The following is an 18,687-nucleotide window of genomic DNA, read 5'->3' on the forward strand; positions in this document are numbered from 1 at the left end:
GTGATTCCGGAGGAGGAGGGGAGCTAATAAAAGTTAAGGGATGCTAGCAAACCTTTAATAAATCTGTGGGGGCTCTTGACTTGCTCAGTTGGTAGAGCATGTGACTCTTGATCTCAGGATTATAAATTTGAGCTTTGAGCCCCAGGTTGGATGTAGAGATGACTTAAAAATCCTTGGTTACGGCTGTCCCCATTTCAGGAGTGATACACAAGCTCAGTCCTTACCTTTTATCTCAGAGAGGGAGTGATTTGTTGCAGGTCACACACCTTGGAAATTCAACATGAACTGTGTCTTTTGCCTTTTAATGGAGGCAGAGTGGACTTTAAAATAAAACTGGCTTCAAATCCTCAATCCACCACTTCCTGCTTTTTTTTTTTTTTTTTTTTTATTTTGAGAGAGAATGAGAGAGAGCATGGGGGGGGGGGAGGGTCAGAGGGGGAAGCAGACTCCCTGCCGAGCAGGGAGCCCGATGCGGGACTCGATCCCGGGACTCCAGGACCATGACCTGAGCCGAAGGCAGTCGCCCAACCAACTGAGCCACCCAGACTCCCCACCACTTCCTGGTTCAAGGAAACCGCTATTTACCTCAACCAAACACCTATCCCCTGTGGCTGGCAGATTTGAGAGTTGGCCATTCTTGTGGCTCTGCACACAACAGCATTCAAGGGTTTGGGAGGGGGCTGCTCCCTGCTGACACCCTCAGAGGGAGGCAACTTGTCTCCCAGGCAGGGCAGGTCTCTTTTCTGCCTGGCATTTCCATCTTCCTGAAGAGGTGGGTCCCTTGGGTTTCTGATCTTCAACATCAGACTCTTAATGTTTCTCTGCAAGTGAACCCTAGGAATGCCGGTCCCTTCAAGGAGACACCTCTTGCTGCTCCCCCGGCTGCCTAAGTGAGCATTCTTGTTAACCTAAGGTGCACTCAGAGGAAGGAGCCCAGTGGCTTCATCTTTGGGAATGCTGTTGTCTGTCCCACCAGATTGAATTAAATATGTAAAGGGCCCCGCAGAGCTGTCTGCACATCTCAGGTGCTCAGGCCTTATGGACCCCATGCCCTCCTCAGATACATGGCACCTACTCTCTTGGTCACCCTGTTTGACTCTCCGCCTCCCCTTGTTTATTTTTTTTAAAGATTTTGTTTATTTCACAGAGAGACAGCGAGAGAGGGAACACAAGCAGGGGGAGTGGGAGAGGAAGAAGCAGGCTTCCCGCTGAGCAGGGAGCCTGATGTCGGGCTCCATCCCAGGACCCTGGGATCATGACCTGAGCCGAAGGCAGACGCTCAACAACTGAGCCACCCAGGTGCCCCCTCCGCCTCCCCTTGTTTAGTTGTGGTCCCCAGTAGGTTCAGCTACCCACTATGTCTGCTCAGCAGGACACCGATGTTTGTTGCAAGCTTTCCTTTCCTTTAGTGCCCACAGTTCTTGGTCATGCCACTTTAAAGAATGAAGAGGTAGACCAGACGACGAGTGGTGGGCAGCAAAGTTTAACAGAGCTCCTGAGAGGGAGGGGACCCAATTTGGTGGTTAAACCTAGGGGTTTTTATGGGTGATTTGGTGGAGCTGTTTTAATCTGATTAACCCTCCATGGGACTGTCACCCAATCAGGTTTTTTGTCCACACGCTCATCTACCTATCAGGTAATTGTTCACGTGGGAAAGGGTGGAGGGCTCCTTCCAGGGTGGTGTTTCATAGTAGCCTTCAGGGATCAAGAGGGCGGGGCCGCCACTGCCTTAAGGCATGCTGGCCAGCCACAGGCCACTAGATCAAGCTCTTAGCTTAAATATCCCACTGGCTGTTGACCTGCCCCCTCTCCCCCCGGGGCCTGGGTTAGGACACCCAAGGCCATTCCCTTCCTTTCTAAAGTTGTAAATCCTCCCAGTTGGAAGACTTAAAGCTGGGGCACTGAGTAAAGCCTAGAATAACAGAATGGGGGCTTTTTCCTTTTAAGGGTGGTTTCCTCTTAGGACAGAGGGGGATGGGGGGCGCTTACCCCTGCCTGCCTGCCTTCCGACTATCCTCCATCAATGTGGGAAATGAAGGCAAAAGAAAAAATTAGATTTCTTTATAACTTAACAGCCCACTGACAAGTCCTTGAGACAGGCGAGGCGGTGACCTTCCCCTAGAAACTCCACTGCCTCAATGTTAATACTTCGCTAGAGGCAAAGGCAACCTTAGCTTAACATTATCCCAACTTGCAGGATCCTGGAAGTCTCCTTTAACAAATAAAAATTCCTTTGAAAACTTCCTTTATCTCTAACCCCAAGATATATGTTAGCGATCATCCTCCAAGCATATGGCCCACTGATAAACATCTGAAGGGTCTCATGACTAACATTTTATTAGACAGTAATAAATGACCTTTTCCTAACAATAGCTAGTCCCCTCAAGGTCCTGGAAACCTTGCTTCCAAAATTCCTTAGAGACTTACGCTATCCCTAACCCCCTCCCAACTTGAAAGTATATAATCAGCCACTCCTCACAACTCCAGGGCAGCTCCTTCTGCCCACAGGTCCTGTCCCTGTGCTTTAATAAAACCACCTTTTTGCACCAAAGGCGTCTCAAGACTTCTTTCTTGACTGTTCACTCCAAACCCCAACATTTCCACATCAGACACTAACACAAGTTTTGCAGGGTCGGGCTTTATTGATACACTATAGGCTGAATGGGATCTAAGGGTGCCCTTCATCTTCTTCAGCCAGGAGAGAGCAGACTCCATAAGGGGCTCCCAGGGTTCAAGGCTGGAGAACACACCTGACCTCCTGCCAGCCAGCCCTTCAGGGTGTCTCGGGGACTCCCCAAGATCGGGGGCCTGGTAGGGGCAGCAGGGCTCGGAGGAGGTGCTCCAGAGAGCCTCCTTGGCTCTGGAACTAGGGTGGTGACTCTCGGAGAATGGGCTCTGGAGAGGCAGGCCCCTTGGACGCAGAGAAAGGCCTGGGTTTCAGGGAGACAGTGGCTTGTTTGGGTGCCTGAGGTAGAGGCCCTGAGAAGCACATAGAGTTTGGTGACTGGAGGCCTGTAGATCTGAGACTCGCGGCCTGGGAGGATGTGCCGCGGGCTGGAGGGGTCCACGCCTGAGCCACTGCTGCCTGAGCTGCTGGAGCCTGGGATGCCCGGGTTTGATATCCATGGGCCTGAACAGCCTTGCCCTGAGGCCCTGCTTCCTCTGGCTTTCTTTCTGGCAAAAGATGCAAGGCCCTGGCCTGGCCCCGAGGCAGGCGGAGGCCAAAGCCAATGCCTATGCGGAGTGGTCCGGATTCCTGGCCCTGGGCACAGGGCAGTAGCTGGGGGAAGGCAAGCAGCCGGGGTCCAGTCCTGTACCTGGGGATGGGGCAAGAGGGGCTGCGGGGCTTGAGGCACAGCAGGCATATGGGATATTCTACAACGGGGGCCTGGCCAGTCCTGCCAAGCCACAGGCGCTGCAAAAGCAGTAACCGCAGGTCGTGTGCGATGCGCCGGTGCCCCAGATGGACCACCAGGGCCTGGGCCAGGGCTCCTGGGTCCCGGAACTCTGCAGGGTCCCTCTCGCTTGCCACGCATTCTCCCACCGCCCCAGGGGAGCCGGTGTCCCCGTAGTGATGCCAGGGCCATGTCTGCCTGTTTGAGTGGACCCCACCAGAAGGTAGGCTGGGGGTCGGGGAAGTGACGGTGGAGCTAGGGCAGTCTCCTGGGGGGGAAGGAGACTGGCAATGAGAGTGGGGGAGAGAGGTGTTCTGTAGCTGAGAGGGAGAGGAGGGATGCGTGTGAGTAGGGGAGGGGTATGGCCGGTGGGAGGGAGAGGAAGAGGGGGGGTGGGAAAGAGAGAAGTAATTCTGATGAAAGAAACTGGGGGAGCTTGGGAGAGAGGAAGAATAAGGGTGTAGGATAAAGTCAGAATTTGAGTCAGAAGAGTAGAAATGGGAGCCTAGAGAGTGGGACCGTGGCGGAGGGGAGCAAGGAGAGTGGGAGAGAGGGGGTGGTCGCTGGGGAGGCAGAGGCTGTAGGTTGCTGGATGAGGAGTCCACAAGTTGTGAGGGGCTCAGAGGGGGGCGCCCAGGGGGCGCTGCGTTCTGTAGCAGCACCTGGTCCTTGTTTTGAGGCAACATTGCCTTGAATTCAGAAGGGACTGGGGCCTCAAGACCAGAGACGAGAGACCTGGCAGAATCAGGACCAGTATCTCGGAGGCCAGACCTGGCTGAGAAATCAGGGCCTTCTGTGGCTCCAGCCCAGGGTTGGTGCAGCTGTTGATGCCAGGACAAGGAGCCACCCAGGCCTGTAGCACTAGGCTCTCTGAGTGTCTGGGTGGGAGCTTGGGTCTAAACTTGGCCTCTCACTTTGCAGTCAGCCATTGATGAGGGATGTATAGGGATGGAGAATCAGAGCTGCCTCTTGGGAGCTGAGGGACAGCATCAATCGTCTGGGTGAGCTAGGGAGGAAGACACAGCCCAAAGGACCTGTAGAGAAAGGAACAGAATCGGAGATATTGGGAGAATTGGTCCACTTCTGGCTCTGAAGACTGATTTACCAAGACCCTAAATCCTTGCACCTTTGGGATCAGAAGAGCTGGCAAAATGCTCCAGGGAAGGTGAGAGATGAGAAGAATGGCGGGGGGGGGGGGGGCAGGTAGAACGGAGGTGGAGGAGGGGGCTTGAGGATGGCCGCTGAGGTGGGACTAGAAATTGTGTTCTGGTGCTGTGAGCTCTTACCAATGAGGGTTCCTCTGAGCTGTGAGCTGTGTTTCACAAGGCACTTTAGCAGTGAGGAACCTGGGAGAGAGAGGGACAGTCACAAAATGGTGGCCACACCCCCTCCGTCCCCAGCATCTGTCACCCTAAACTCACTCTGACCCAGATTTCTGTCCGAACCTTGCCCTCGGTGGTCCTCCAGCCAGGAGGAGGTCTTCTGTTACAGATTTTTGCTCCCCTAAACCTGAGTCAGGGATTCTGCAAGCATCCTGGTTTCCTGCCCGTCCGGTTTGCCTGACTCCTTGTCACCCCTGATGCTGATGTCCTCTGCCTTGGCCGGGCCCTCAGCACGCCCAGCAGTGGGAGCAGCACGACCAGCAGCCGTGGGGCCAGCTGGTGAAAAGTTCTGGGAGACTGAACTTTGTCTAAGCGGCGGCGTTGCTGCCCCCCTCGGGAGCTATGAGCCCCATTCCCTGGGGGGCAGCTCTGCCTGGCATCTCCTGCCTATGTCACAAAGGTCAGGTGCTGACATAACACACTCTCCTCAAGGCTCTAGGACCTTCCTTCAGAGATCATCCAAAGGCTGGCCCTTGACAAAACTAAAGCAGACAGGGTGCTTGGGTGGCTCAGTCGTTAAGCGTCTGCCTTCGGCTCAGGTCATGATCCCAGGGTCCTGGGACCGAGCCCTGCATCGGGCTCCCTGCTTGGCGGGGAGTCCGGTTCTCCCTCTCCCTCTGCCCCTCCCTGCTGTGTTCCCTCTCTCGCTGTGTCTCTCTCTGTCGAATAAATAAATAAAATCTTAAAAAAACAAAACAAAACTAAAGCAGACAAAATTCTTTGGGGGCACTTGGTTTCCCCGTCAGGACCTAACCTCCCCCCTCCTCTCTGCCCGTATTTTTCACAGTTCCCACCGCCTCCTACATCTGGGGTTCTCTCCAAAGGCCTCTCTCAGCTGGGCTTTCTCTTCAAAGCCCTGTTTAAGAAAACAGCTTTCTGGGCGCCTGGGTGGCTCAGATGGTTAAGCGTCTGCCTTCGGCTCAGGTCATGATCTCAGGGTCCTGGGATCGAGTCCCGCATCGGGCTTCCTGCTCCTTGGGAGCCTGCTTCTCCCTCTGCCTCTCTGTCTCTCATGAATAAATAAATAAAATCTTTAAAAAAAAAAAGAAAACAGCTTTCTGAGCAGTGGCTCATGCTCTATACCATTTCCGCCCTTGGGATATACTTCTATGTTTTAATAACTATTTTCTCAACAGCTTTAGTGAGTATAACTCACACACCATAAATTCCACCCATTTAAAGTGTGCAATTTACTGTTTTCTAGTTTACTCACAGGTTACGCAACTATCACATATCTAAGCATGTTCTTCCTTTGGCTAGTATCTATATCTAGATAGATAAATGATAGTTACAGATATATCCTATTGGTGTCTTTCCAAAAAAGTATCTGTTTCATTTAAGTCATCTATTCTTATTGACATACAGTTGTGTATATTTATGTATAGCGATAGATAGCTAGATAGACAGGTAAGAGATTTATTATAAGGAATCGGCTCATGTATCTATGGAGGCTGAGAAGTCCGAAGGTCTGCAGTCAGCAAGCTAGATACCAGGAGAGGTAATGGCATAGTTCCGGCCCAAGTCCAAAGGCCTGAGAACCAGGAGAGCTGATGGTGTCAGTTCCAGTCCAAATCTGAGTCCAAAGGCAAGAGAAAACTGATACCCCAGCTTGAAGATAACCAGGCAGCAAGAGTGAATTCTCCCTTACTCTGCCTTTGTTGTTCTATTCAGACCTTCAATGACTGGATGAGGCTCACCCACAATAGGGAGTCAAGTTGCTTCACTCAGTTTACCAGTTCAAACATTAATCTCATCCAGAAACACCCTCACAGACACACGCAAAAATAATGTTTAACTAAATATATGGGCACCCCATGGCCCAGTCAAATTAACACGTAAAATTAACCATCACAATATGTGACTGAAAGATGAGATGCCCTTCCAAGGAGCTATGATGCCTATATTAAAGAAGGCTGTGCCCATATCAATATTTCTAAATGTCAGGGTGCCTGGGTGGTCAGTCTGTTAACTGCCTTTGGCTCAGGTCATGATCCCAGGGTCCTGGGATCAAGCCCTGCGTCGGGCTCCCTGCTCAACGAGGAGCCTGCTTCTCCCTTTGCCTCTCCCCCCCACCCCCACCCCTGCTCGAGCTCTCTCTCTTTCAAATAAATAAAATTCTTTAAAAATATATATTTCTAATTGTCTTTTTTTTTTTTTTTTTTTTTTTTTAGGTGCCCTGGAGGTTTATTGAGTCCGGGCAAGTCATAATAAATTTAGGAATGAGTAGGAGTCACAGCTTGTATAAAGTGAGAGATGGGCACTTATGAAAAGGTGGGTGGTGGGAAAGGAAAACCAGGCAAAATCTCGGGCACATCAGTTTTAGAGAGGAGGAAATAGGTAAGTTGAGATCCAGCCTTAGGGACTGAGGGACTTCCTGGGACATGAGACTTTTAGTGCTAAAACCAAGACAGTTCTGGATAAACTGGGACAATTGGTCACCCTAGAACTTGGGTCCTCTTGGAAAATATTCATGTTCCCCTAGGGGTATGAGGACCCCAAATTGAAGATTGCTGTTCAAACAAAAATTTCTATAATAACTTCAATTTGCACTAACCAATCTCTCCCTTAGTTTGTGTTAATTACTCTATGCTTAGTAAAATTTTATTGACCAAGTGAGTAGAGGTTCTCTAAGCACTTGGAGTCCAAGTTGGAAATGTGATATTGTAATGAACTTGTTTGAGTTTGCTAGTTGTTTCCTGTTATAGATATTATCTACCACACACTCTTTCCACCCTCCACTTCCCCAATCCTAGGCAAGAACACTGTGTTTTATTTCTTTCAAATGCTATATAGCATACTCTTTCCAGAAATCTGTACATGTTTCTTAAGAGGATAGATGAATGAATGGGTAAATTGAAAATTACTTAAGAAAATTTAACCTTGGCAATTTTTTCTTTTCTTTTCTGTTTGAGCTGTACATATGACACAGTAGGAAGGGGCTGTTTGCAGAACTACCTTGAGTATTCATGGAGAAATCATAATTATAAGAGAGGTGTCAGATACTGCAGATAGGTAAATATTAAAAAAGGGGGGGAAACAAATTCTAGGATCTCAAATCAGTTTCTAGTTTGCTAGGAAAATTTTCAACTGGATTATTAAATAGAATGTATGTAACCTCTTAGAAAAGAAACTGATGATCACAAAGGACAGAGTTGGTTCAAGTAAAGTAAATTATAAAGTACTTGGTTCAAGTAAAGTAAGGGCCATCTGGAAGTGGCATGTTTGCTATGTCATTGGGGAAAACAATTATATCTGGACTTTTACTTTCCAGGATGAGAAATGTGCTCTTGACCATGCCAACTAAAACACAACAGCCTAAAGTAAGTGCCAGAATGCCAATTTTATTTTTATTTATATATTTATTTTTTAAAAGATTTTATTTATTTATTTGAGAGAGAGAATGAGAGAGAGCACATGAGAGGGGGGAGGGTCGGAGGGAGAAGCAGACTCCCCTGCAGAGCAGGGAGCCCGATGCGGGACTCGATCCAGGGACTCCAAGATCATGACCTGAGCCGAAGGCAGTCGCTTAACCAACTGAGCTACCCAGGCGCCCCAGAATGCCAATTTTAAAAAAGTAGCTCACACAAATGGAAAATAATTCACATATTCTCTCTCTATAGTCTAGGTATTCGAGAAGACAAAATGTGATCAGAATCCACATCATTGATTTACTATGAGAAATCAGAGTTGCGGGGACTGACTTATTGCTTTCAATATCATCAGTATTCTAAAATCATGGAGCTAGACCTGCCTGGGAGTCAGAAAGATGTTTGATGCTTGGTCTCAGAAGAAGGGAAGTTGAGTAAATTAATGAATTAATTGCCTAATGGCACCAAGCTAAGAGAGTTAGTTTCATTCACGTCAATAGAAATACTCAAATAATGTTGAGAGCAAAGTTCTACCTTTTCTGTACAGTGCTGGGATGAGTATGCCTGGATTTGCCCCTCCAACCCTTCTTTTCTTTCTTTTTTTTAATTCATTTTAGTCAGAGAGATACAGAGAGAGAGAGCGCATGAAGAGGGGGAGAGACAGAGTGAGAGGGAGAAGCAGGCTTCCCGCTGAGCCAGGACCCTGGGATCATGACCTGAGCCGAAGGCAGATGCTTAACCATCTGAGCCACCCAGGTACCCTATGACCCTTCTTTTCTTACTCTTCCAAAGTGGATTGACACATTCTCTCAAACTAGCTACCAAAGAAACTTGCTAGATGGGAATTGAAATCTACGTACCTGTGCTCTGACCCATGGTGAGTTGCTTTTGCAGTTCAGCAATGCAATGTACCTTATACCCAAGTGCTTGTAGGAACTAAATATAGTCCTTAAGTACTTATCATATGTATTTTCCCACATTGCTTTTATTTCCTACTTTGTAAATGAGTTTTATAATTTGGGAATTGTAATAATCCCTATGTATTTTTTTTTAAGTTTATTTATTTGGGGTGCCTGAGTGGCTCAGCTAGTTGAGTGTCGGATTCTTGATTTCAGCTCTGGTCCTCATCTCAGGGTCGTGGGATCCGGCTCCGCACTCAGCATGGAGTCTGTTGGAGATTCTCTCTCTCTCTCTCTCTCTCCCCCTCTCCCTCTGCCCCTCTTCTGCTCTCTCTCTCTAATAAATAAATAAAATCTTAAAAAATTAAAAAATAAAAGTTTATTTATTTAAGTAATCTCTACACCCAACATGGGGCTCATGGCGCCCTCTTCATGCGCTCTCAACATGCTCTTCTGACTGAGCCAGCCAGGTGCCCCTCCCTATATATTTTGATTTCATCAAGGCTTTGACTAAATATGATGGTGGAAAATGTGAGCCAGCCAGTTGAACCACTATTGCTTTTTTTGCCTTTCATCTCTTATTGTTCTTTGAGGTATACAAATAATACACAAATTCTACAAATAGGGGCACCTGGGTGGTTGTAGGTTAAGCATCTGCCTTCAGCTTGAGTCATGATCCTGGGGTCCTGGAATCAAGCCCTGCATCAGGTTCCCTGCTCACCTGGGGTCTGCTTGTCCCTCTTCCTCTGCACCAACCCCCCGCCCCGCTTGTGCTCTCTCTTGCTCTCTTGCGTGTGCTCTCTCTCTCAAATAAATAAATAAAATCTTTATTTAAAAATCCAAACAAGGGGCGCCTGGGTGGCTCAGTCGTTAAGCGTCTGCCTTCAGCTCTGGTCATGATCCCAGGGTCCTGGGACTGAGCCCTGCGTCGGGCTCCCTGCTCCGCGGGAAGCCTGTTTCTCCCTCTCCCACTCCCCCTGCTTGTGTTCCCCCTCTCACTGTCTCTCTCTGTCATATAAATAAATAAATAAATAAAAATCTTTAAAGAAATAAGTAAATAAAAATCCGAACAATACAGAAGTATACAGGTAAAATTTAAAAATTAGCCTTGACAGTCTTCCTATTTTTACTCTCTCCGGGGATATTCACTGTTTGTCCTATATTTTGGATATATCTAGTATCTTGAGTTTATTAGCTATCATTCAGTATCTTGGCTTAGGTATCTCTATGTAATCTATCAGTTACTAAAAGGAGTACGTAAAGATCAACTCTAATTGATTCATCTATTCCTGCATTTCTGTCAGTTGTCACTTGATTATTTTGGGGGCTGTTACTAGATACAAGAATATGCTTATGATGATTGTCTTCTTGTTCCATTGTTCCTCTTATCATTTAGCAAAACACAATAAACTTTAAGATAAACCAACCAAGCTGTCTTCTCAAGAAGTTGGAAAAAATGAACACTAGGGGAAAAGTGAAGAAATGAGAAGGAAGAAAACAAAAATGAGAAGACTAAAAATAAATGAAATTGACACTTAAAAATACTATACAGTCACATGCATTAGGATGGCAATTACAAAACAGAGACAAGAAAATAACAAGTGTTGGCAAGGATGTGGAGAAACTGGAACCCCTGTGCACCACTGGTGGGAACATAAAATGGTATAGCTACTATGGAAAACAGCGCAACAGTTCCTAGAAAAATTAAAAATAAAATTACCACACGATGCAGCAATTCCACTTCTGGGTATGTACCCAAAAGAGATACTTGTACACCCAAGTTCACAGCAGCATTATTCACAGTAGCTGAAAGGTAGGAACAACCCAAAATGTCCATTGACCGATGAACGGATAAACAAGATGTAGGGGGCGCCTGGGTGTCTCAGTCTGTTAAGCAGCTGCCTTCGGCTCATGTGGTGATCCCGGGGTCCTGGGATGGAGTCCGAATTGGGCTCCCTGCTCAGCAGGGAGTCTGCTTCTCCCTCTCCCTCTACTGCTCCCCCTGCTTGTGCTCTCTCTCTCCCTGTCTCTGACAATAAATAATCTTTAAACAAAATGTGTATCTACAATGGAGTATTATTCAGCCTTAAAGAGGAAGGAAATTCTGACACATGCTGCAACATGGATGAACCTTGTGGATGCTCTAAGTGAAATAAACCAGACACAAAAGGACAAATACTGTAAGATTCTACTCATATGAGATGCTTAGAATAGTCAAATTCACAGACACAGAAAGTTCAATGGTGGTTGCCAGGTGTGGGATGGGGTAGGGAGAATGGGAAGTTATTGTTTAATGAGTATAGAATTTCAATTCTGTGGCATCTGCCCTCGGCTCAGGTCATGATCCCGGGGTCCTGGGATCGAGCCCCACATCGGTTCCCTGCTCAGCGGGGAGCCTACTTCTCTCTCTGCCTCTCCCCTCCACCACTCATGCTCTCTCACTCTCTCTAATATAAATAAATAACTAAATCTAAAAAAAAATTTCAATTTTGCAAGGTGACAAATGTTCTGTGAATGGATGTCAGTCATGTTTGCACAACAGTGTAAATGTACTAAATGGCCCTGAACTGTACACTTAAAATTGTTAAAATGGTACATTTTATGTTATGTCACAATTTTTTATAAATAATTTTTTTAAATATATAGAGTATTAAAAAAAGAAAGTCTGGTCCTTGAAAAGATAGATAAGCTAAGCATACTTCTGGTAACACTTATGAAGAACAAAAAGAGAGTTAGGTGCAAATAAAACACAGAACAAAAAAAAAGAGAGAGAGAGAGAAAGTATCTAGAGACAATGGAAATTTAAAAATAAGAAAAGAGGGCTCCCAGGGCGCCTGGGTGACTCAGTCGCTAAGTGTCTGCCTTCGGCTCAAGTCATGATCCCGGGGCCTGGGATTGAGCCCCACATTGGGCTCCCTGCTCAGCAGGAAGCCTGCTTCTCCCTCTCCCACTCCCCCTGCTGGTGTTCCCTCTCTCACTGTCTCTCTCTCTGTCAAATAAATAAAATCTTTAAAAAAGAAAAGAAAAAGAAAGAAAAGGGGGCTCCCATAGTAGTAGTGAAACTTCTAGGGCACCTCTATAACACTCGAGGTACTAGGAGAAGTATGAGTGACTGTTCTAGAAGGGGAGGAGGAAGGCTGCTCTTGTCCCCTCCCACTGGCCCCACTGCCTAGCAGAAGGATCCTGAGCTTGCCAAGCACTTCTTTTTCAAAGGGACAATCAGTATCCAAGAAGTCATTGTTCCAAGTGTAATTAACAGCTCTTGAGAGATGGGGCTCACGTTCCGAGGGGAAGATGATCTTACTCTACATCCACTTTCTCTCTATACCTTCATGAGAGCCAATCCCACCCAAATGGGAAGGCGTCTGGGCTTCTGCCGTAGCCTGTGACAGTGGGGGCTGATGGCGCTGTGCTGAAACAAAACCCAGGAAAAAGAGAACCTGTCATCAGCACTAGAGGCCAAGGAGAAGCCATGAGGCCCAACTTCCATGAGTTGGACTAGTTCCCAGTACTGTGCCTGTGTCCGACCCAAGAACTAGAGATCCCAGACCAACTTCAAAAGCCAGTACATGATAGAGAAGCTGAGCCTTCACCCATCTGCTGCCTGTGTGCTCCATGAAGCCCACTCAGACCACGGTGGCAGAACCTGCCCTGTTATATCCATGGCCCGGCCACTGAAGATGAAGCATAAGGTGGCGACAAAGTTCCATTTCACAGAGCCGCCCACATACATGCATCCAGGTGGTACCGTGCCACAGAGGAAGCCAGGCACAGCATGGACCTGAGCCGTGCCCTGGACACGAGTTCCACCATGCAGAACCCAGCTACCTTGAAGATCAGCTTGAAGATGACGGAGTGCTAGAAATGGTCTCTGCACCTTCTGGCCAGGAAGCACCCCTCCTTGTACATCAGTCTCACTCTCTCCTAGTTCACCACTTGGGGCTTTGTGGACACTGTTTTTTGCTGTGTAAATTTTCCTTTATATACCAACATCCCTGCTGTGGACGCAACACGGAGGTGATAGCCTGAGAGTCCCAGGTTCATCTGACCATGACCTTGAGGTCCTTCTGAGGACTGAGCCTTCAGGTGGAGGAGCTCCCTGAGGGTGTCCAGGTCATCTAACTCTGAAAAGACACTTGGCACAAGAAGATCTCTTTCCACATGGCCTTGAGCTTTAATACCTTCTTCCTTCCTACTCCGTGTCCTGCCAACACTCAGAAAATTTGGAGTCAGATCTCCCTCCTTCTCTGATAGGTAAGTTCCTACAGAAGGAAAGAGATGATACCCGTTTACCATCTGGCAAGGGTTTCCGTGGATTCCCCTCTACGTTTGACTTTGGCACCGACCTGATTAAATTTCAGATGGAAGTTTCTGGGAGAGGTCTGCCTTAGCAACAACTTAATGACTTCTAAGAAAGAATATTAAACTGAAAGCCCAGGAATACCGACCATTCATTCCATGGGCTACTCCTCATCTCACAGATGGTTAGAATGAAAGAAACTCTGGACTGCCCAGTGAGTTCCCTAGAGTTTTCTGTGGGTAGCTTTTTGAACCTGGTCTGAAGATCTTGGGATGGGAGCCCCTGTTGATGTTTTGGCTCATCACTGAAAGGCTGGCATCTAATACCATCAGGGTAGCTACATATATATGGGAGGACAAAAGACAGTTCTGTTATGTCTGAAAAACATGTTTTTGCTCTATCCTTCAAAATGCCATTCTTCTGTCCTGAGGTCCTGATGTGCAGTTCTCTCAAGATTAGAATGATGTCTGCCCCTGAAGGGGCTGTACTTTCCATAGACATGCTTCCTCTTTTTTTTTTTTTTTTGAGAGAGAGCGCGCGAGTGAGAACTCGCATGAGCAGGGGTGGGGGCTGGGCAGAGAGAGGGGGAAAGAGAAAATCTTAAGCAGGTTCCATGCTCAGCAGGGGGCCCAATTCGGGGCTTGATTTCACAACCCTGAGATCATGACCTGAGTCAAAATCAAGAGTTGGACACTTAACTGACTGAGCCACCCAGGCGCCCCAAATCAGTCTTATCTTGCCTGTCCAGCCACAGAACCATTGGTCTGTTAGAGTCACTGGAACTTTGGGTTTTACCAGCGATCCAAGGCCATGCCCATTTTGTGGGCCAAGTGTTGTTCCTGGGCAAACTGCCTGGCCATTCTCAGAGTTCTACACTGTTCTTCTCAAGGCTGAGAAATGCCTACCTTTTTGAAAGAAAACTTCTGCTGAATAGGACTTCTGTTTTTTTTCTCATTTCCTTAGAGACATAAAGAGCATTTTGTACATTAAAGTGTTTGAATTCCTGAATGAAATGGCTAAATTCATAGAAAAATATAAAATATTAAGTACCAAAGAAATTAAGGGGAAAGTTAACATTTCTTCCCCTCTTCACCAAAGGAAAACTAGGCCTGGTGGTTTTACAAGTAAGTTTTACCAGACTTCAAAAAAGGGTTAATTTCTATCTTATGTAAAAAGTTGAAGTAGAAGAGTGAGAGCTCCCCAGCTCATTTTACGAGGTTAGTGTAACCTTGATCCCAAAACCAAATAATGACAGTTAAAGAGAAGAAAATTAGAATCTCATTTCACTTGTGAGATGGCTGTAAAAATCCTAAACAACATATTAACTATATGAATCAGAGAGTGTATTTTAAATAAATTAATCACAAGCAGATGGGATTTATCATAGGAACTCAAGCAAGATTTATCGTCAGAAAATACAACAAAATAATTTAACATATTAATAGACGAGGGAGAAAAATCATGATTGTATCTCAGTTGATGCAGAAAAAGCATTTGATAAAGTTCTACACCTACTTATGACTTTAAAAAAACACCAAAAAACCTCTCAGCAAACAAGGACTAGACCAATACTTCCTTAACTTGGTAAAGGTTATATATCAAAAGCCTACAGCAAATATTATGCCTAATGGAGAAATTCTAGATACATTCTACATAGCGTTAGGGGAAGAAAGGGTGCCTGCTATCACTCCTTCCGGTTAACATAGTATCAAAAGCACAAGTCAATGCTCTAAGGAAAGAAAAAGAAACAAGTATAAAGATTGGAAAGGAAGAAATAGAATTGTGATTTTTTTAATCTACTTAGAAAAGCCAATGGAAGCAACAGTTTTAAGACTAATAAGAAAGTTCAGCAAGGTTGCTGGATTCAAGACAAACTTTAAAAATTTGCTAGCATTTCTGTATAGCGGCCATCATCAACTAGAAAATAGAATAGAATAAGAGCATTTGCAAGAGCAATAAAAACTATGAACTACTTAGTTCAACAAAACTGTGAACTATTTCACTGAGGCAAGAATACACAGACATTCATGGAGTAAACTATACAATTAATAAAGGATATAAAAGATGTTTAAAATGAGAGACATTTCATGTTCTTAGAATGTTTGACTCAAAAGTATAAAGACAGCAATTCTCCTCAAATCAACCCATGTATTCAACAAAATCCCAATAAATTTCAGTTAAATTTTTTAGGAACCCAATGAACTTTCTCTAAAACCTAAATGAAAAAATAAGGGTCCAGAAATAACTAAGTCAACCTTGAAAAATAAGAGTAAAGAGGGGAGTTTTACCCTACCAAATAATAAGACATGCTACAAAGTTATTAACAATAAAAGCAGTGTGCTATTAGCTCAAACATAGACGAAATGATCAGCAGGACAGAATAGAGAACTCAGAAATTGACCAATGTATAAATATGGGAAATTATTATATGATAAAGTAGGAACTGTAACTGAGCAGGGAGAGAGAATGGACTGTTTAGCAGATGATGTTGGGAAAAGAGTCTCCCTATATGGAGAAAAATGAAATGCAATCTGAGCACCACCAAGCACCACACACACACACCTTTATCAGATAAAGGCAAATTAAAACAGCCCTTTATAGCTATCCTACCATAAAACTGGGAATCTGGTTAATACCAGGTGGCGCTGAGCACGTGGGGCGCTTGGACTGCAGACTCTGCCCTTCCGGATGGCACTCTGGCAATACCCAGTCAATTAACGCAGGGGGGAACCTGGTCTCAGTGACAGTAGAGGGACCTCCTCCCAAAGACGCTGGTATGGACCAAGTGCCACTTGCTGAGCTGCGGGAGGCCCAGGGATCGGCCTGCTGCTGACACAGGAGTCCCAGCTGGGGTTCCAGTGGCCCGGGACCCTGCAGGACTTGCTGGGCCAGGCCGAGAGGTCAGTGGGCCATCCCAACAGGTGATGACCCCACAAGGAAGAGGCATTATTGCAGGCTCTGCAGCTGCTGTCATGGCCAAGACTGCAGGGGGGCCCCAACCCAGTATCCACCTGGCCATGGGAGTCCTCCCCAACCTATGGGCCTCCAAGGGGCATCCCCCCCAGGCATGGTGGGCTCGCCACCTGGCCTGAGGCCTCCCATGGGTCCCCCAGTGGGGATCCCCCTGGACAAGCAGCTCCAATGAGCATGCCCCCTCCAGAGATGCAGGCACTCCCCCACAAAGTGAAGCCCCCCCACCAGAACGCACCCACCTAGACTCATCTTGGCCCTTATCAGCTTCCTGCCTGTTTCCTGAAAGGCTGTACGAGTAAAAAGTAAAAGTCCTTTTACTTTCTTGTGGCCTGTGAAACTAGTTTATAATAAACTCTTAAGAATATTATGAAACAAGCAAAAAACCCATAGGATTGAATGGAAGCAGTAACAGTAAAGCTTACAGAATACCTACTACGTAGCTGATACTGTGTTATGTACTGATCATATAAAATGCATTATTATAATGAATTTAAAATGTATTCATACAACGATGCACAGGGTTGAATAACACACATTGCATGAGTTCTCTATTGCTGCTTACCCAATTACCCCCAAACTTAATTAACAATAAACATTTATTGCCTCCCATGGCTTCTGTGGGTCAGAAAGTCTGTGGGTGCGAGCAGCTTAGCTGCGTGACTCTGGCTCAGGGACACTCATGAGTCGCACTCCAGCTGTTGCCCAGGGCTTCGGTCATCTGAAGGCTGAACCAGGGCCGGAGGGTCCGTTCCAAGGTGGTGCACTCACATGGTTGCCGGTTCGTGCTGGCTGTTGTGAGGAGCCCCCTTCCTCACCACCTGGACCTCTCAGGGCGACTGGAGTACCTTCGTGACACAGCAGCTGGCTTCCCCTAGAGCCGGAGGACCAAGCGATCCCAGGAGGAAGCTACAGCATCTTTTTTTTAAGATTTTATTTATTTATTTGAGAGAGAGAGTGAGAGAGAGAAAGAGCACAAGAGGGGGGAGCAGGAGAGGGTGAAGCAGACTCCTGCTGAGCAGGTAGCCCAATGCGGGACTCGATCCCGGGACTCCAGGATCATGACCTGAGCTGAAGGCAGACATGACTGAGCCACCCAGGTGCCCCTGCCACGTTTTATTTGTTGGGAGCAAGTTGTTAAGTCTGGCCCACACCCACAGGGAGGGGGACTGGGCTCCACCTTCTGAAGAGAGAAGTATCAAAGAGTCTGTGTACATATTTTAAAACCACCACACAGACTAGCAAAAGACTATACATTAAATACTTTGAAATGGCGATAGGGAAGAAAAATGGGAATGGGATAAAAGGGGATAGATGGAAGGAAGGGAGGGAGGGAGGCCAACAGGAGGCTCTGTGGTACCGAGGGCCACGGTGCACCACGGATCCAGAGTATGTTTCATTCTCTGCATCTAGAGTAAAACAAACAGAACAAAACAAAACAAAACAACATGGCGTGCAACTTTTTGGTCTAGTTTCTATACATTCATATAAACACATAAACCTCCATGCTTACAGCTTTTGGTTTTTGGTGTTTTTGATCCCAGGTGGGATTTTATCATGTATATTGATCTACAGCTAGGTTTTTCTCACTTAACCATGCATCTTGGAGAGTTATTTTCATGTCACTCTACAGAGGTCTGTCTTCTTTTTATTACTGTGCATCAGTCCACGGTATGGAGATACCAAAATGTATGTGATCACTTCCTTACTGATGACGGACATTCAGGTGGATTTTCCTTGTCTTCCTGTTTCCTTTCCCTCTGGTTGGCTGTGGTTCTCTCTCACTCTACTACGTACATCCGCCTTTACTCCTCTGTCCTTTCTCTCCTTTCTCTCTACTTATTTTGTCTCCCCTGGAGTTCATAATGGGCGGACAAGGGACATCTCAGATGGATTGTGCTGCAAGCAGAGACTGGGACTTGGGGACAGGCAGGGGCTACTGTGGCAGATTTGCTGTCCCTTCATCCTCACTCCTCCTGACTAGCTGTAAGGAGCAGATGATGTGACCCGCATGGGGACAGACATGAGTGACCCACCCACGCAGAACAGCATAGGCTGAGGGGCAGCCTTCCAAGTCTAACAGGCTGCCCTGGGCTCTCATCCCACCCCCATCGCTTACTAGCTGTATTTATTAGTTGTGTCACTTCCTGATCCCCATTTTCCCATCTGTAAAACGAGGATACGGGAGTCTCTTTTTCCTTAGAAGGTTGTTCTGAGAAATAAACAAGAGAATACATATAACGTGCTTAGCACAGTGCCTGGCACATAGTGATCTAAGAACACTGAACTGTGAGGGAACTCGCCAGGGTGTGGTCATGCATAAAGTAGGGTACCCATCAAACAGGGAGACATGGGCTCTGGCCTCTGCGGGGT

General features: G+C 46.6%; 2 protein-coding genes across 2 annotated transcripts in view; both read right to left on the bottom strand.

Annotated features, from left to right (window-relative positions):
* PREB (prolactin regulatory element binding) overlaps positions 1 to 18,687 on the bottom strand; it is a 47,843-nt gene that overhangs the window by 3,986 nt on the left and 25,170 nt on the right. The window lies entirely within an intron of this gene.
* The window catches only part of PRR30 (proline rich 30), a 43,303-nt gene continuing 25,171 nt past the window's right edge, over positions 556 to 18,687 (bottom strand). The window contains exons 2-3 of the mRNA XM_045883949.3: positions 4,682 to 4,741; positions 556 to 4,429 (exon numbers count right to left, since the gene is read on the bottom strand). Of these exons, the coding sequence (XP_045739905.1) occupies positions 2,867 to 4,081 (1,215 nt within the window). The 5' untranslated portion in view covers positions 4,082 to 4,429; positions 4,682 to 4,741 and the 3' untranslated portion in view covers positions 556 to 2,866. The remainder of the gene's footprint in view (positions 4,430 to 4,681; positions 4,742 to 18,687) is intronic.

The sequence above is a fragment of the Mirounga angustirostris genome, unplaced genomic scaffold (assembly GCF_029215605.1).
Source record: "Mirounga angustirostris isolate CCGP_5_RB_7025 unplaced genomic scaffold, mMirAng1.0.hap1 SCAF_10, whole genome shotgun sequence".
NCBI classification, from domain to species: Eukaryota; Metazoa; Chordata; class Mammalia; order Carnivora; family Phocidae; genus Mirounga; species Mirounga angustirostris.